The 17,522-nt window shown below is 37.3% G+C and overlaps 2 protein-coding genes across 3 annotated transcripts; one reads left to right on the forward strand and one right to left on the reverse strand.

Annotated features, from left to right (window-relative positions):
- Positions 1-310: 310 nt before the first annotated feature.
- LOC116247624 (uncharacterized) lies at positions 311-8,652 on the forward strand. 2 transcript variants are annotated; one of them, XM_050075962.1, is made up of 4 exons: positions 311-489; positions 3,539-3,613; positions 4,014-6,351; positions 8,070-8,652. In XM_050075962.1, exons 3-4 carry the CDS (start codon positions 4,016-4,018, stop codon positions 8,077-8,079), a joined length of 2,346 nt encoding a protein of 781 aa, XP_049931919.1. In that variant the 5' UTR covers positions 311-489; positions 3,539-3,613; positions 4,014-4,015; the 3' UTR covers positions 8,080-8,652. The 2 variants fall into 2 exon arrangements, with proteins under 2 accessions (XP_049931919.1, XP_049931920.1); XM_050075963.1 differs by having other exon boundaries at positions 322-462.
- Positions 8,653-9,325: 673 nt separating this feature from the next.
- Positions 9,326-13,765, reverse strand: LOC116248728 (protein ASYMMETRIC LEAVES 2-like). The gene is made up of 2 exons (XM_031621683.2): positions 12,851-13,765; positions 9,326-9,716 (listed from the first exon to the last, which is right to left on the reverse strand). Exons 1-2 carry the CDS (start codon positions 13,624-13,626, stop codon positions 9,611-9,613), a joined length of 882 nt encoding a protein of 293 aa, XP_031477543.1. The 5' UTR covers positions 13,627-13,765; the 3' UTR covers positions 9,326-9,610.
- Between the last annotated feature and the right edge of the window lie 3,757 nt (positions 13,766-17,522).

Here is a 17,522-nt window from a genome sequence, read left to right on the forward strand (position 1 = left end):
TAGATTAAATAACTTACATTAAATGTGTAACGCCTTATCATCTTCATTTATTAAGTATATTCTTCCTTTAGAAAATGAATAATTTTTTAATAATATGGAAAAGAAATCTGGACAATGTGAATTATGACCCAATTCTTATGTACATGTAAATTACATGACTGGGAATTTTTCTCTTTTCTTTTTTATGTCAAAATTTGAATTCAGAATAAAAAATGGGACGACAAAGAAGAATTTGGATCCTAAAACTGGAAGTCCTTTTTCTGTCTGAAGGTTCGATCAAAATGGAAAAGAAAAACGGATCCCGGAGGTCTAGACCCGACGCTCATACGACGAGAAGATGCCCTAAACAGCGGAGAAACCCCCACTGCCTTTTTTGTCTCAGCGCCAGACTGACCCGATCTGCCATTGACGTTGGAGCCGGCGAGGCACTTTCCGGCAGGAGGACTAGCCGGGGAGTTTACGGTCTCCCTCCCTCTCTCTCCATTTATGGTATTCAATTTTGTATTCTTCTCGAAGTCAAGAACCCAAGTGTCAGATAAGGGACTTGTTGGCAATTTCAAAGAGTATTAGTATAGGTTTTACTTGGTTAAAGTGATTCAATGAGTGAGGGCAAGTGACCAAGCTGTGAGGCTGAAATGTTCTTAAATAGTTTCCTTTTAAAGTTTAGTTGCATGCTTGGTTTTGCGGACGATTAATGGAACGCCGATCAGGTTGAGGATGAATCGCTGTCGTTTGGTTGGTAGCTTTCGGTGCAGTTCTGGATTTCTTTCTTGCTTCTTGGATTTAGTGACTTTTGATATTATTCTAGTTAATATATCTGTCTGTTTCATTTATCTCATGTCACTTACTTTTTACGCTTCTCGGAATTCAGGTTGTCCTTCAAATGGTTGCCTAAATCTAATTAACGTGTTTATTCTCTTAATTTATTGCATTTTAGCCGCCATTGATGATGCCAATATCAGTTCTCTAAACGTTTGGCTCTTAGCTTCTCTTGTTGCTGGGAGTTCCTAATATGTCAAGATAGGTTGATTAATTCTGAGGAATAGTAGATATTACATTGTTAACGTTGAAAGAAAAGGCAATATTTAAAGAAAGCAATGCCTTAGATTATAAATTTGTACACCTAGACATGCGTATGATAGCGCAGAAATTTGCTGGTCTCTGACTGTTTTAGCATTTTATAAAACCTGCGGAATTGTTGAAACACAGTGATCTAAACTTGATGCATAACTAAATCAACGGTAAGAAACAAAAATATGGGATCTGACCGTTATCTCTCTCTCGCTCTTCGTTTGTTTTGTTTTGCATTCAAGATCTTTTAAGTCTTTCCTTCTCTTTCATCTCCTGGAGCTAATTGTATTAGTTGTCGATTTAATGAAGCTAAATGTTGATTAACCAGTCATGTTTTTGGTTTAAAGAAAAAATTCAAGTCTATGGATGAGCTTTTGAGCTTTCACCTTTCCGTTGTCTTCTGCTTCTAGGTGCATCCTTCATGATTTCAAGAAAAATGATGGATTTTTATTTGCATCTAAAACACATTAAAAGGTTAATAAGACAACAAGCCAGGCTGGGGTTTGATTCAACTGTCAATCATGGCATAGCATTTATCTTTCTGATACTTTAGTGGGTTAAACTCTCTAAAGGATTGTTTTTTAGTCCATAATCCATCTGATTAGTCATTCTTCATGAGTGACATTATTATTTCCATCTGTTATTCGATAGTTAGGAAACATTGGTTTAGATGAAAATCTCTGCTTGTGGCTATACTATTGATGACAAATTACCTTTTTCTTTCTTAATGGTCAACAATAACATACAAAATTATGTTTCTGAATTTGCTTTCAGGTGTTAGTATTTCTCTCCTGATTCTTTTTTGTTGTCTTGCCTTGAACAAAATTTGTTTTAGTTTCATATTTTTAACCCTATTTTTGCCCTTTACAGAACTTATCGTGGATACCCCTTAAAACATGAAGGAATCTTAAACAAGTTTGGTACATAATCTTGGTAGTATCTTTCCATTGGTCTTCAAAATGATGTAGAGAATCAGAGATTCTGTTTTGTCCAATATAAACATAGGGTACAAGTTATCCCAAGGGATGCTAGGGGCTTATATTTGGTGGATGCATTGAGAAGGCACTAACTTTTTGCTAAATTAGTTAGAAATTCCTTGTTCTACGTCAAATCTTCTGGTGATTTGAAAATGCTAATCTCCATGTTAGTGTGGTTTAGAATATAAAATATTATGAAAGGGTGCCTGATATTGGGCAAATAACAAATCACCGCTGAACTTATAAAGTTAACAAATAGGTTCTCAACTTTGGGAGGAATTCTCAAAGATCTGCCTATTAAAATAAAAGTATGTTGTAAAAAGCGTATCGTAAGCCGTATCGGTCTGGCTTTAAGATACGCTGTATCGTAAAATATCGTAACGTATCGTAACCGTATCATTTTTTTTAATAAATCAGAAAAAATAGGAAAAAAAATAAAAAAATTCATAAAAAATCAGTAAAAAACAAGAATAATATGTTCTTCATAAAAAACACATAGATTTATAAGTCATAAGGTCCATAAGTCTATGAGATACCACATCAAAAAACAAGTTTTAGATGTTATGTTTACATCACAAGATGATAATGAAATTGTGAAAATGTTCAATGTCAATACATATAAAATGAAAGCACTCTCGACTCTCATTCATAATCTTCATCATATTCATTCTCATCCTCATCTCCATCTTCTTCTTCATTTTAATCTTCATGATTTAAAAAAACCTCTTTCCTCCCAACGAGAATCAGCCACCCACGCACAAATCTATGGTTTAATCGATGATTTCATTTTGAAAATCGATGATTTAACAATGGAAATCTATAATTTCCCTTCACGGCGGCACAATCTCTAGGTTAAAAATGAATAAGGGCCGGGTTTTTATAAAAAAAAAACTCGAAAAGGGGGTTCCAGCCCTCATTTTTTGAAATCAGCCCGTATCGTAAGATACAGGGCATGTATCGTATCGTATTTTGTAAAAGATACGTATCGTATCGTACGTATCGGCCCAGTATCGTACGTATCGTACAACACTGAATTAAAACATTATATGTTTGAGGTAAAATGGCAAAAATATCCATCATAAAAGCCATTATTTTCATCTATTTATCAGTAGGTGGCTGTTTGCGAATATCTTTCAAAAGTCAAATACGTATTTGTTAACTTTTCAATGTTGAGAGGTGATTTGTTATTTGGCCAAATGTTCGGTGTTTTTTTTTTGTAATGTTGTCTTTCAAATATCTAGATTGGCATGCCATTGTTGTCAATGAACACCCAAAAGTTATGTAGCTTACGTGGTTGTTAGGAATTCTCCTTTGTGAAATGTAATATAGTCCTGCCACAATTACATATTCCAACAAATATTCCTAGCACAAACTTTGTGATGTTCCCATAGCTCTTGAACAACGGGTAAATAATGGTCCCTTGATTCTGCTTGATCTTTTTGTGTACGTTATTGGAATTATGATACATCTAATATCTTGTACTTGTTCAGGTTCCCTGGGTAATTAGTTCATTTTACTACTTGCCTTTCGTCTTGGATCTATCAAGAAATTAAGGTTCAGTTGAGGTCAGTGACTATTTATGCATTATTAAGTACATATGTTGTTCCAGGAAATATTTTTTATTATGTACTGCAAGTGGAGATAAATTGTCAATTTCATATTGCTATAAGGAATTACTTGTCAATTATATATTGATCAATGAATATTCTGTTTATAATATATTGTCTCAAGAGATAAATAGCATTATGTATTTATGGTAGAAAATGTTTTGTTGAATATGTATTTTTGTCATTGGTTATGCATTTATTTATTTATTTACTGTCACACAATATGATGATATATTTCTATTGATATAAAATTGTTAAAAGACATATATTGACTATTGTTGATTATATAATCATTATAAATTTAGACAAGACATTGTGGATTATATACTTATCAATTTTTTTTATTTTTAATGTGTAGGAATGGACAAGTTTTTGATGAAAAGGTTTGTCTTTGATAAATATTCTGCAAATCAAGAAGAAAATGCATCATGCAAAGAAGGAGAATCAAGTGAGGTTCCAATTAATATTGAAGTTGATCTAGCAAACTTGCCTACAGATCCTGCACTTCGTCTTCCTATATACAATTATCATCCCAATATTCAAGATAGTGTTCGCAAAGCATATCTTTTGCAAGATCTTTATCAACCTCGTAATTGTGTATTCCAACGAAACCATCAAAAGCGGAAGTTTAATCCAGCTTGGTTTGATGAGTATAAGGACTGGTTGGAGTATAGTCCAACTAAACACAAAGCATATTGTCGATATTGTTACCTCTTCAAGCCAAAGCATACAAATAAGTTCAATACAGAGGCATTTGTATCTAAAGGATTCGATAACTGGAAAGAGAAAAAGAGGCTTGATAAGCATGTTGGAGGCCCTAACAGTTTTCATAATTTAGCACGAATCAAGTGTGAAGCATTGAAGCAACAAATGCAACATCTTGTGACTATATTTAATAAGCAAAATGATGAATACAAGATTCATCTTTGGGCAATTATTGCAATGAGATATTTGTTGAGGCAAGGATTGGCATTGTCTGCACATGATGAAGAATCTCTTAGTGAAGGCATTTTCATTGATTTGTTGAAGCTTTTTGCAAAGTTTAGCAATGAAATAAATGATGGTGTACTGAAAAATGCTTTAGAAAATAACAAGTTGATATATCCTGATATACATAAGGATATTATCAAAGCTGTTGCTATGGAAACAAGAAATGCTATTGTAGATGAGCTTGGGGATACATTTTTCTCTATATTACTTGATTCTCGGGATGCATCAACTGAAGAACAGATGGCTATTGTTTTACGATTTGTTAATGAAGAAGGCCAAGTAGTGGAACGATTTCTTGCCCTTATATGTGTTCTTGAGACAAATGCTGTATCACTCAAAGCATCAATCGAAGATGCATTCTCTAAGCATGGATTAAGCATATCAAATTTGCGCGGACAAGGTTACAATGAAACAAGTAGTATGAGGGGAGCCTTTAATGGATTGAAGACCCTTATATTAAATGAAAATGAGTCTGCATTTTATATTAATTGTTTTGCACATCAACTCCAATTGGCATTAGTTGCGGCCTTTAGAACCCATTGGCTACTTGATATGTTTTTCAGCACATTAGAAGAGTTGTCTAACTTTTTTACTACTTTGTGTGGCAGACTTGAGCTGGTTCAAGAAGTGGAATTGATGGAAATTGCTAAAGCACTTGAATTAGGTGAACTTAAAATAGGACAAGGATTAAATGAAGAGATAAGTTTCAAACAACCTGGTTATACTCAGGGTTCTCATTATGTTGCTTTGATCAATTTACTCAACATGTATTCTTCTGTGATCAAGGTATTAGAGTACTTTGCAGATAATACAATTTCAGGAAAAAGGATAAATGCAGTTCTGTTGTTACAGAGGTTGCAAGGTTTTGAATTTGTGTTTTGCTTACATTTGATGTTTAGAGTCTTGGGGCTAACTAATGAGCTTTCAGAAGCACTGCATGAAAATGATCAAAAAGTTGTTCATGTAATGAGTTTGGTTGCTGCATCAAAACAGGGCCTTCAAAATATGAGAGACAATGGTTGGGACTCTCTTGTGAATGAAATATCCATATTTTGCAAGAAATTTGATATTCTAATTCCTGATCTAGAGGACTTGTGCACAGTTAAAGGACAACCAAGACGTGTGGCTGACAGAATTACATGTTTGCGTCGTTATTGCGATGAAGTATTTTACACTATCATTGATTTGCAACTTCAGGAATTGAATGCTCATCTCACTGAATCAAATGTGGAGTTCCTCATTTCTGTGGCATGTTTAAGTCCCAAGCATTCTTTTTCTACTTTTGATAAAGATAAGTTGGTTCATCTTGCTCATCTTTATCCTAAGGACTTTTGTGGAGCTGACTTGGATAAACTTGAAAAGCAGTTGGATGAATATATTATAGAAATGAAGAATAATGTGAAGTTTTCAAGTTTAAATTCTTTGGCAGAACTTGCAGAAATGATGGTAGCAACTCAAAAGCATGAAGAATTTCCTTTAGTTTATTTGTTGATCAGATTGACACTAACTTTACCAGTTGCAACAACAAGTGTTGTAAAGGCATTTTCAGTCATGTGCAACATCAATACTCGGCTAGATAATGAGATAGGAGATGAATTGATCAGCGATGCTTTGGTTACTTATGTTGAGAAGGATATATGTGACGCCATCAGCAATGAAGCTATCATGAATTATTTTCAGAATATGAAAAGCAGGCGATGCCAATTGTAAGTGTTTCACGACTTTAGCTGTTTTGTTTCACTTTAATTCATAAGTATATTTTGTTTATTTTATTTTAGTATGTGTTGTCACTTCCCAACCAAAAATGTCTCTCTCCGCCATTGTAGACAGCACAAGAAGATGTTGACAACACAAGAGGATGACTAATGGGCCAGGGTGTTGGTTTCAACTTTCAACATGATAAAATTATTATTTAAATCAACGACGTGATGCACAAATCTTAGGAAGGCAAATAGAAGGGCAAAATAAACTTTGGATATGGGCTGATCTCAATACCATCCACATTATGGGTAAAAAGCTACAAATATAAGGAATCATGCATGATGTGGATCTTGGACTTTGCTCATCACCTCTTTTTTAAGACGTAAAAAATTTCTCCTGGTTCATCTTTTCCATTATGTGATCCAAAGATACTTTTTCAGAAAGTCAAAGTATAAGCTGTCATTTTCTGAAAAAGTAAGTCTACAGAAAATGCATTCGTTAGAAACTTAGGATGTATATATATATATATATATATCTGTGTGTGTGTGTGTGTAAAGTACTCTACCACATTGAATAAACACCATGGTGCACTTCTGTCAACCTGCAAATCTCATCTGCTTCGGACACAGATGAACCATGCTTGCATGCCTCTGATCTCAAATTCATGGATTTGAAAAGGGATCTTAGGTCTCTTGTTTGAAAGATGCATGACATAGTGGACAAAAAGGATTGCAAGTCCATGCTTGAAAATCCGCAGTTTAATAAATAATCACTATAAAGTAGGTTCCACATACGATGTGACGCTCAAATCTCTGCCCCAGGATAATCACACACCCATATGGTGTTCAAGCTGGAAAAGATGTGCATTTTGGATCACAGTCTAATTTTAATCCCTTAATGGTTGTTGTAGAGTAGATGTGAATGGATTGGATTTAGGTCACGCACATAACGAAATCCAAAGTCATATATAAAATTCTTTTTGATGTACACAAGCTGCGCATTGGATTAAACTCTTGACCTTTCTTATCCTTGAAAACCTTAATGTTGAAACCTCTTGCTAAGTAGCTGGAGGGGTGTGAAACACTTAAGAATACATTGAAGGGCTGGGTCCAAGTAGTGAAATGCCCTCCCTAGACCTGTTCTACTAACTTAAGTGCCCACTCAATTGGATTTGTAGCTCTGCCACTGGCTCTCATCTGTCCTCTCTCTTCCCATTGGAGAGGACGTGAAGGGAGAGAGAAAGAGGGAGGGGCAGCTTCACCCAGTCCCACGCTCAACTGGTTGAATGCATTTCCCTATATGTAGGAAATATTTCTTTTCATTCTTCTTTTCAACTTTTCAAATATGAAGCCTTCTAAAAAGTGATTTTCAGGATTCTGTTTGTAGAAATGAGTTCTGAATCATCTCTCTCTCTCTCTCTCGCTCTTACTCTCTCTCTCTCTCTCTCTCACACACACACACACCCACACCCCTACGCATGGATACAATTGATTGTTGAGGTCATGAGGGAGGAAAGTTCAATATTGGTCCTCTCTCTGTTTTAATGATAAATTTTAAGGGCAACTCACAGGTCAGTGTGCTCATAATTTTGTAGCCTTTTTTTTCCTTTGTAAATGGTAGTTCTTCTTTGTGTCAAGCGGCTTTGTGAACGAGGTCTTTCAAATCAATGATATGAAGCCTTGTTCTTTTAGCAAAATGAGAGTGTAACTTTGTCTGCTGTTAGGCACTGCTAAACTGTCGGAAGACTCGGAACAACAAGAAACTTCTTGGACGCATTCATGCTTTTGACGGACACTGCAATATTGTTCTGGGGAATGTTACCGAGATGTGGTTAAAGGATTGTGTGACCAGACAGGTTGGAAGCTTGGAACATTCTACCTATTCCTTTACCTCTAATATGCTTCAGTTGTGCAGATGCCAAAGACTGGTAAAGTCAATAAGAAGAACTAGCCTGTAAATAGGGATAGATTTATCAGCGAGTTGTTCCTGCATGGAGATTCTGTAATCCTTGTCATCGGAAATCGATGTGGATCTTGCAGAACTGTTTCATCTTACAAATGCTGGTGCTTCTCCTTTTCAGTGTGTAAATGATTTTTTGGATGTATGCCTTCGTGCACATGCGATGATAAACTAATGCCAAGCATTCATGTGGTTCCTCTGCTCTCTGTTTTTCAGTTGTTTTGTAAATGGTACTTGAATTATGACAAACAATTGGCTGCAATCGATCCCTGCCATGCTTCATTGCAGTCTTAGATGGGAAGTGTAACAAAAGACTGAAGGAAAACTTGTATTTTGCTAGAGGTTAATAGAGTACTTGCACAATTTAGGAACTTTTTCAAGAGTGTAGAGGGAGATATTGAGAAAGCTGCAACTGCATTGCTTGAGAAAGAGGTTGATCAACTCTATTCGCACATGTTAATGGTCTATTCATGAGAGAGACGATGAACCGCCACACCACCCTAGATACCACTCCATGGTACAGTGATTTTTATTTATTATCTGCAGGGCAGCCTTAATTTTGAGGAAATAACAAGAAACTGCTCGTGCTTGAATGTTTGCATTTAATCACTTTAAATAAGGTACGCCTCAAACATAGTAAACAGTTAGATGAAAAAATTTTCAAAGTTGTGTTACCTTTTGTGCTTCCAGTAATAAAAAAGTTAAAGTCTCCTTTTAATAAAACTATACTTTTTTTCTATCCCTAGAAGCGGATCTCCGTTGGTAAATGGCCAAATTTTGTCATGTTCTTATGATGGAGCATCATGTCACTTTGTCATGTTCTTATGATGGAGCATCATATCGCTCACCTCTTATCCACTATATCATCATGTTCCTTGTCGCTGTAACGGGGTTCCGTTTTTCACTATTACGGGATGTGTACTAACCTCGGAACATCGTGTCCGAGATTGTCTCTTGCATTTATCAAAATCAGTACCTTGCAGTATTTCATTCTATTCACAAAAAGCTATAATTAAAAAGAAAAGGCTCATGAGAGAACAAAGAAAAATCTCCAATTTCCTGGAATTTGGCCGGACATCTAATAAGCATATGTGCTTTTCCTTTAGTTGCACATATTCTGGCGGTGATAGGATTGGTAAGTAATCTTGAAAGAAGATAGGGAGCTCAAAAAAATTTAGGGATTCAAGAAGGTTCTCCACCATATCCTCGCTGGAATGTTGAACTTGAGTGCTAAGATCTCCCAAGCTATCAAATTCATCCACTTGATGGTCTTGCCCTAGAATCATTCGTCTACATCTTCATAGCTTACATGTGTTGTGAATCTCTATCTATATTGTTTCGGAGAGAAAATAGTTGAGCTGCTTGTTTTAATTCATGGTCTTGCTGCTCCTCTTTAAACGATGATTCGCCGCTGCGTAAAAAAAAATATAACATCCCTCGTTAGTGAATGTAAAGATTGAAGAAGAAGGGAAAAAGATTGCCATTATCATCCCTTTCGTACAAAATATTGTAATTCAACAACTTGAAAGCACACTAATCTTTATAAAGACAACCAGTTCCATAAGTACTTGATGAATAAAAGACAATATGGTTGCAAACAAATGATGCGGCTTATTATGCGTTCCTTGCCACTTAATTTCTACCTAACAACAAAATAGAAGTAAAAGGCAAAATAAATGTCTAGCATTATTATCAAAAAAAAGTTCTCAGTATCAAAATTAAGTTACACACTAAATTTTTTTACTGTCCAAAAATTCTTAATGCAAAAGTGTGAATCTCAACTAGGAGTTTCACCCATTGTTTGTTGATCACCGAAAAGCCTTCACGTTGAACCATGCCTCGACTTTGGCAGTGTGTTTGTGTTGTACGCTGCAAGGCTAAAACACTAGGAAAGCCTTTCAGATAAAAGATTGGCAGATCTAGGTGGTTCCAATAATCATCTTAGCAAAGAAAAAAGTTCTAAAATTTTAAACCATATTGTTCAACACCAAGCAACACAACACTCTTTAGAGGCCTCTCTGTATGCCAAGTCCCTCCTTTGAGGGACCTTCTCTCGTGGGTTTGACTCATATTCTCTTCACTCTTGGAGTTTAATAAGCGTGCCCTCTATTGTGAACAACATATAGCCTAAAAGTTGATGAAATTCCAAGCAATCCATCTTCCAATTAACCTGATGCATCACTGTAAATCTTCGACTTTTAAAATTTCATCAAAGAGAAGGCCTAGACCAAGTATCCCTTGGTTCGAAACATCTAAACATTAGCTCTAACAGAACTAGTTCTTGATCTCCAACCTCCTCTATCTCTAACATCATGGGTATCCTAGCCAACATCTGAGAGCATAGGCCTGAAACTTGATTACGTAAAAATGTTTTATCACCATGTCAAATTACATCGTCCACGTCTTCGTATGTGCTCTGGATGCGAAGAAGATGAAATAAAACCACCAGGCTTCCGACTCAAACCTACTGGTAGATACTAATCAATTCTTCTACAATCCGGGCAGGTGAAGTTCTTCCATGTACACAGGTTAGACTGGTACTTATGGAGCAGAAATTAACTTAATTGAGAAGCAAGATAGAGAGAATTCATGCTATAGAGATTCATAGATTAAGATAAGATTAAAGATGACTATATCAGATGCTTGTTACCTAGTTTACCAACAAAAAAATTAAAATATGTTTGGGCTTTGTTGTACAGGGAATTACTACGGCTCCAATGACGCATGTTGGCACGGTACAAGTGGAAGCATTAAAAAAATCCGGGATCTGAGTGTTGCAACTTGACGAGAGAGGGTAGGGAGGAAGTGATAATTTGTGGTATATATTAGACTGAAGGCATCGCTTTAGATATAATAGAATGAAAAAGTGAAAGCAGATGAAGTTCTGACGATCTGTTGAGGTAATTAGTTTTGCTGTAATAACGACATGACTAGCGTGTTCCGATGAAATTTTGAGATTTATGAGTTGATGATTTTATGAATTGAAAGATCTAGCAATGAACTTTCATTGATTGCACAGAAAACAAGGTGTCAATAGTAATTTGAGAGGCCAACAAATGTAATTTAACTACAACAATGACAGATATCGTTTGGAATCAGTGCAATAACGAGTCTGAACAAGCACCTACTACATTCTTTCTGTTGTCCAGAATTCCGATCTTAGTTTGTTCATCCAAGTCTGTTTCTGAAGACTGTACAGTTAGACTAGAACCCAGCTCCACCTATTCTGGCATCGTTGCTCCCATGTGCACCACACTTTCCATTAATAAGAAAAAACTCCACAGATATTCATTGTTAATGCCTAGAAGGAGATTCCCACTCATCTCGATCTTTTTCTTGCCAGAGTCGATATTATTGACTCTTCAATGAGACAAGGTTTTGTTCAAGAAAAACTTGATACTAACCAAGCATTTAACCAATTCCTTTTCGTTTGGGTTTGCTTGTTCTCAAAAGTTGCCTCATTGTGAAATCTCCAAATCCTCCAAATGACCACTCTAAATGACATTGCCCAACTCTACGTTATGAATAACGACTGTTTTACATTTCTACTGAAACTCAATTGCATGATCAACACTGATGAGTGGTCGGAAGGGGTGAACAAAGATCCTACAAAATTGTTCCTTCATTGGAACTTCTCCATGACTGTGCATTACATGGGGCTACCAGAATCTTGAATGACTCCACTTCATCTTAGCCAAGCTTGATTGGTTCAGAGTTGGCAGATCCTTCGAGCAAACGATCGCCAATTATCAGGACAAATTAATTCCTTTAAATTAATATTAATGGGGATCCCCGGCCCTTCTATCACAAAAAGCACATCATATGGCTCTAACTTAAATGCTTTAGGTATCTTTGATGCCATGAATTTTATTTTACTTTGGCTGAAGGTTATTTAGGGTCTAATCAAACGTGGGAGTTAGTTCTCCAATTTGAAGGTCTTTTATAAGGTTTTTCTGGTCGGTCAAGGTCGGAGGGCCGTTTGAAGATCCAGAAAATTTTCTTCCACCAAACTTTCTTTCAGTGCATCAAAAGCAATCCTAATTTTCTCCCTAGGGTTGCTGCAAAGGACACTCGTCATGAACTTTCAGATTATGAATTCATATAAGCTTGGTAGCAACATTCTACCACATGAACAGATTGTAGTCATGGTTAATTGGAACTTCTTGTTAGCTGACTACCAACAGATTTAGTTTTTATTTTGATATAGAGAGAGATCAAAATAGGAACTTTACATTATCAACAGGCCAATATTTTTTCAGTTTTCTGCTTATTTGCTATATCTTCACCTCAAATTATCATCTTCTTGTGCACGGCAAAATTCTTAGATCTTTGACTGTTAGGTTTCGATTGAGATCTAAATGTTCAGAGTTATCGTTGCTTGTGTGCAAGGAGGTGTAACATATAGTTTCTGAAAATCATCACGAACGATCTGCGTCGATTTCCTTGTAGCCAAATTGCACCAAAAAAAACCATGCATAGAATTCGTCGAACAAATCGTGTGGGTTTATTATGTAAGGGAAACATGTGGGTTTATTATGTACGTACCTGCATTCTAATGTCTCCTTCGGATTGACAAACGGCTGCCGATCGTCGAACAAATCGATGAAAGGCTTGAATTCGTCGCAGTCCTGAATGCCGACGCCGGGTGACGACAGACCTGCCGGCTCAGGCTTGGGACTAACGGACGACTCGCCGCCGTGCATCTGAGGCTGCTGCACCCACGGTGAGCCACCCGCGAAGCTCATGCCGTTGGCAGGTCCGAAGCCCGCGTCCATGCCACCGGCCATGGCCATGGCAGCCGGATTGACGTGGCCAACAGCGACAGCACCCATGTGGGGGTGGTGGTGCTGCTGCTGCTGCGGTTGAATAAACGGAGGAGGAGGGGCGTGAAATTGGTGCATGCTGAAGGAGGCGGGGATGCCGACGTCGTGGGGAGGGGCTGCGCCATTGTGGATCTGCAACTGCTGCTTGATGGTGTGGACGTGGCCGAGGGTGATGTCAAGCTCCGCCTTGATCCAGTCGATCTGCTTCTTGAGATCCTCGATGACGCCGAGGCAGCCGCGGACGGGGTCCTTGTTGCGCATGTTGGCCTGGAAGATGATGGTTTTCATGGCCTCGGGGCGCTGGGCGGGGTCGAGGTTCTTGAGGATCTTGAGGATGTTGCTGACGCCGAAGAGGCGGTGGGCGTTGAGGAACTGCTTCTGCTGGTCAGGCGGGAAGTAAGGGGCTAGGGGGCAGTCGGAGTTGCACTTCCTGCGCTGGTACTTGCACGAGGCGCAGGCCTGGCTGCCATTGCCGCCAGCCTTGCTATTGTTCATCATGATCTCCACCGGATTTTGCGATATAAAGGGATAAGCGAGGGGAGCAGAAACAACGTGATGGGGTTGCGAGGAATGCGTCTCGGCGCCGGAGGAGGAAGAGGGGGGGAGCCCACGGCGCTGTTGGTGGGAGGGTGGCGGAAGGCCAGCCCCGCTTGCGACGTTGCTGCCTCCTTTTCTGTTGAGAGAGATAGAGATGGACCTGAGAAAAAAATGGCGAAGTGAAAGGCTGGATGGGATGTCTTTGGAAAGCTGGCACACCCTTGCTTGTAACCAAATCTTGCTCTGCTCTCTCTCGGGTGCAACTCATTTACAAAGTGTCTCTGCTCTCATGCTAGCAGACTTTAGTCTTATGGGAAGGCAGTTAATTCGGACAAATGAACCACTGTTTATGTCTTACAGAACCAGAGGCATTCATTAATTACTAGCCAACTTCAAGTTCTGTATCCTTTCTAATAAAGAAACTCACTAAGATGGAACATACTGACGTAAATGCTTCTGTTTTCTTGAAGATTAATGTCTCGATGTTGAAGATTTAGTGTGAATTAAGAAAGTAGATGATAAGATGTTGATCCCAGAGAGGGAACGTGGTCGCTGGTCAATGCCACAATGAGTGGAACCCATTGTGGGACTTTTAACGACGTCGGGGTCTGTTTTTAGAAAAGGGAGTAAGTGGGAAGATGGTTTGGTTTGCAGTGGTACTCTACCATACCATACCAGGTCACAGCCCCTCAAACCGGAACGGAACGGTTACCGGAAAAATAGCCTGAAAGATAGGTGCGATGAATAGTTACTGGGGTAAAAAGGAAACGAGAGAAATAAAAAGCCATTTCTTTCTTCTTTTTTTGAACCTAAGTTGCTCTTTTTCGTTAAACTGAAATTTCACGATATACAATGGAGAGATGGCTACAAAATTATATATATATATATAAATCAAATAGTGACTTTGGTTTTTGAAAGTCGCTTCTAGCATTAGTTCATGTTTTTTTCTTATTGTTTTTCTCTACATCATTTATCTATTTTAAATGAACAATTCTGATTAGATGACTGAGATGATCTTAATCATCATTCATTTACTACAGCTATATATTAATATTAAAGAAAAAAAGAAGAAGCAAAATATTAAGGGACACGTATACACATGAAGAGAGAAAGCAAGTGAGTCAAGCAAAAAGAGAAGATACATTAAATTAACCAAACAATTGGGTGATAAGTTGTCACCCATTTTCAAATTTTGGGGAAGAAACAAACAAGAGAAGAGAGAGAGACATGGGGAGAGAGAGAGAGAAAGTACACATTGTTTGTTTGTAAGGGGTTGGTTGGACAAGGGACAAAGATTCTTGCTATCCTTAAGAAAAAGAGGGAGAACATGGTGGCCGTCCTTGAAGTGAAAGCTGTCAAGGGATGAGATGTCTCATTTGAAGCCACTAACTCTTCAAATAGTGTAAATGGAGAGACCAAATATCTCCAAATTAACTCTCATATTGCTTCCTTAACAATTTAATAATGAGCCTTTGTAGGGATCCTTAACTTCGCTGTTCCCTACCTGATTAAGCATTTATTTACTTGTAGAAACGATAGGATTGAATTGGATCCACGTCTCCCAATTATATATATATATATATATTAGATATAGAGAGAGAGAAGAAAACTGAATGGTGATTCTCGTTTTTTGAAACATTCAATCATCTAACTAGAGTCGTTCAATCTAACATAACGGATGATTAGGAAAAAAAACAAAGAGAAAAATGTGATTGGTACATATGTTTATATATACACAAGTGCATTATATGTAATTTCACAAGTTCAACCGGCCTTCGCTTTTTTTCTCCCTAATAGTTTGGGGCTTTCTCTGTCGTAAGTAAGTTTTGCATCTCTAGTTCTTTACTTCCCTCATCACTCTTATATACATTTTGACTCAAACATCGGCTGTGGTACCCGCTTGACCGGTCTGATAAGTTGTCAGGCCAATCTAGTTAGCCTCGTTAGGCCCGACTCGGTTCGATAAGTTATTTATAATAATATTTTTATTAATTTATTATATAATTATATACTTTATTACAATTAATTGTATTTAGATATTATGTTATATTAAAAATATAATTGAACTGGGTCGAGATGGGCCTGAGCTTTGGTTTCAGGTATCGAGACAGGATCGAGCCACAATCACATGCTGTGACCCAGCTCAGCCCAATGCGCGTGCAACTTGTAAGAGAAAGGCTCAAAGGACCTCACATGCTTCCTCCCTCCATAGTTTTATACTGCATGGGTGGAGCCAGTGATGGCGATGGTGTATCTTTCAATTTAACTACTACTTATGATAGATAAATATAACGTTCACCAATCAAGCTAGAGACATGTCTTTTCATATGTCCTTTAATCCGACCAACTAGGTATATTCGTTGCAGCTACTTGATTATATATTTAAATTTTAAATCTCTCAGCAAGAGTTTGAGTTGAAGTGGATGGAAGGTACGTTGCTCCACTTATCTCTTCTAATATATACAATTTGCCTTGCAGCTGTTCTGAGATTTTGTACCGTGATTAACAGAATAATTATAATTGAAGCAATTATATTCACGTGGTTTGGGCTCTTCTACCGTTGCTCTCAATAAGTTTCTTTATTGAGCAATTTCAACTCACGTCGCGCATATGTTAAAGAGTGTTTGTCCTTTTGCATGAGCCGAAAAAAAATTCCGGTAAAAGCCAAACAGCATATATATAGTACACATAGTCAGTAAAATACCTAGCTTAGTCTTTTTTAAAACTTACCTAAATAATTTAATTCTATGTTATTAATAAGATTGCCGTTACCAGCCTGAATCAATTGATACGGCAAAGAAATGATTTTATGTAAAAAAAAAATTAGAACATTAAAAGTATAATTAACAAATTTTCAATTGATCATGACCCAAGTTTTGTAAAAATGCTTTACGTTTCATGAAACCCTCACCTATTTCCGTGTTATATGGTTGGTTTAAGGGTTGCATGTTAACTATTTTTTAAATATGTTAATTTTTTTGTACTCTTAATAAAATTTTTAATTTTTTTAATAAAAAATACATGTTTAATAAATTAATTAATCAATTCGTGAGCTAGAAACCAATTTTTACAGCATCGCTTGTATCCACTCTAGCAGCAGCATGTGAGCGAGAGAGAGAGGTGGATCTGATATCTGACCCGAAATTGGAGGGTGAAAAAGTAAATTTGAAGAAGAAGGGTCCCACCTGCCTTCTGCTGCTTTGAAAAAAGAAGGCCGTCAACATGTGGTAAGTGAACATGCACTTCCGCTCCTTCCATGGAGTGGGTCCCACACCCCCTGCTTCGGTGGGGCCCACTCCTTCCACCGCGTTTCTCTTTTTACAAATGAAGGAGCAATTTATCAGTCATTTACGAGTAGCACCTCCACTTTTAGGAATTTAACGAACGAGTCACCGGAAGTTGAAGGCAATTCTCAAACAGCCCGCTCCGGCTTGCCAATAACGATAGTTTACGTCGTTACTTTTTCTGCACGAGGCGTCGAGGGCCAACATTTTTTGGGGTTTCTCTCTCTTCCTCTGTATTTGTGTATTGTATATTTCTTCTTTTTGTTTTTGTTTTTACTGTTTATTTTTTGCGAATTGTTTTTGTACGTAGGAGACCTCTTATCCTTAGATTTTGTTATATATTCTCATTTTATCGGCTCTCTCTCTCTCTTTCTCTTTCTGCTTTTGTTTTTTTCCACTTTGTTTTTGTCTTATGAAACTTTGACAACATCTTCTAATCTTAATTTTAATTGATTTTTTCATTTTGTCGACCTGCTTTTTCTCTAAAACCCTTCTTATGCCAACCAAACGACAAGCATCGAATGAGAATCTTTCTTCCTCTTAAACCATTCCTAAGGCAATCAAACTGACTAC

This window comes from Nymphaea colorata, chromosome 2 (assembly GCF_008831285.2).
Source record: "Nymphaea colorata isolate Beijing-Zhang1983 chromosome 2, ASM883128v2, whole genome shotgun sequence".
NCBI lineage: Eukaryota > Viridiplantae > Streptophyta > Magnoliopsida > Nymphaeales > Nymphaeaceae > Nymphaea > Nymphaea colorata.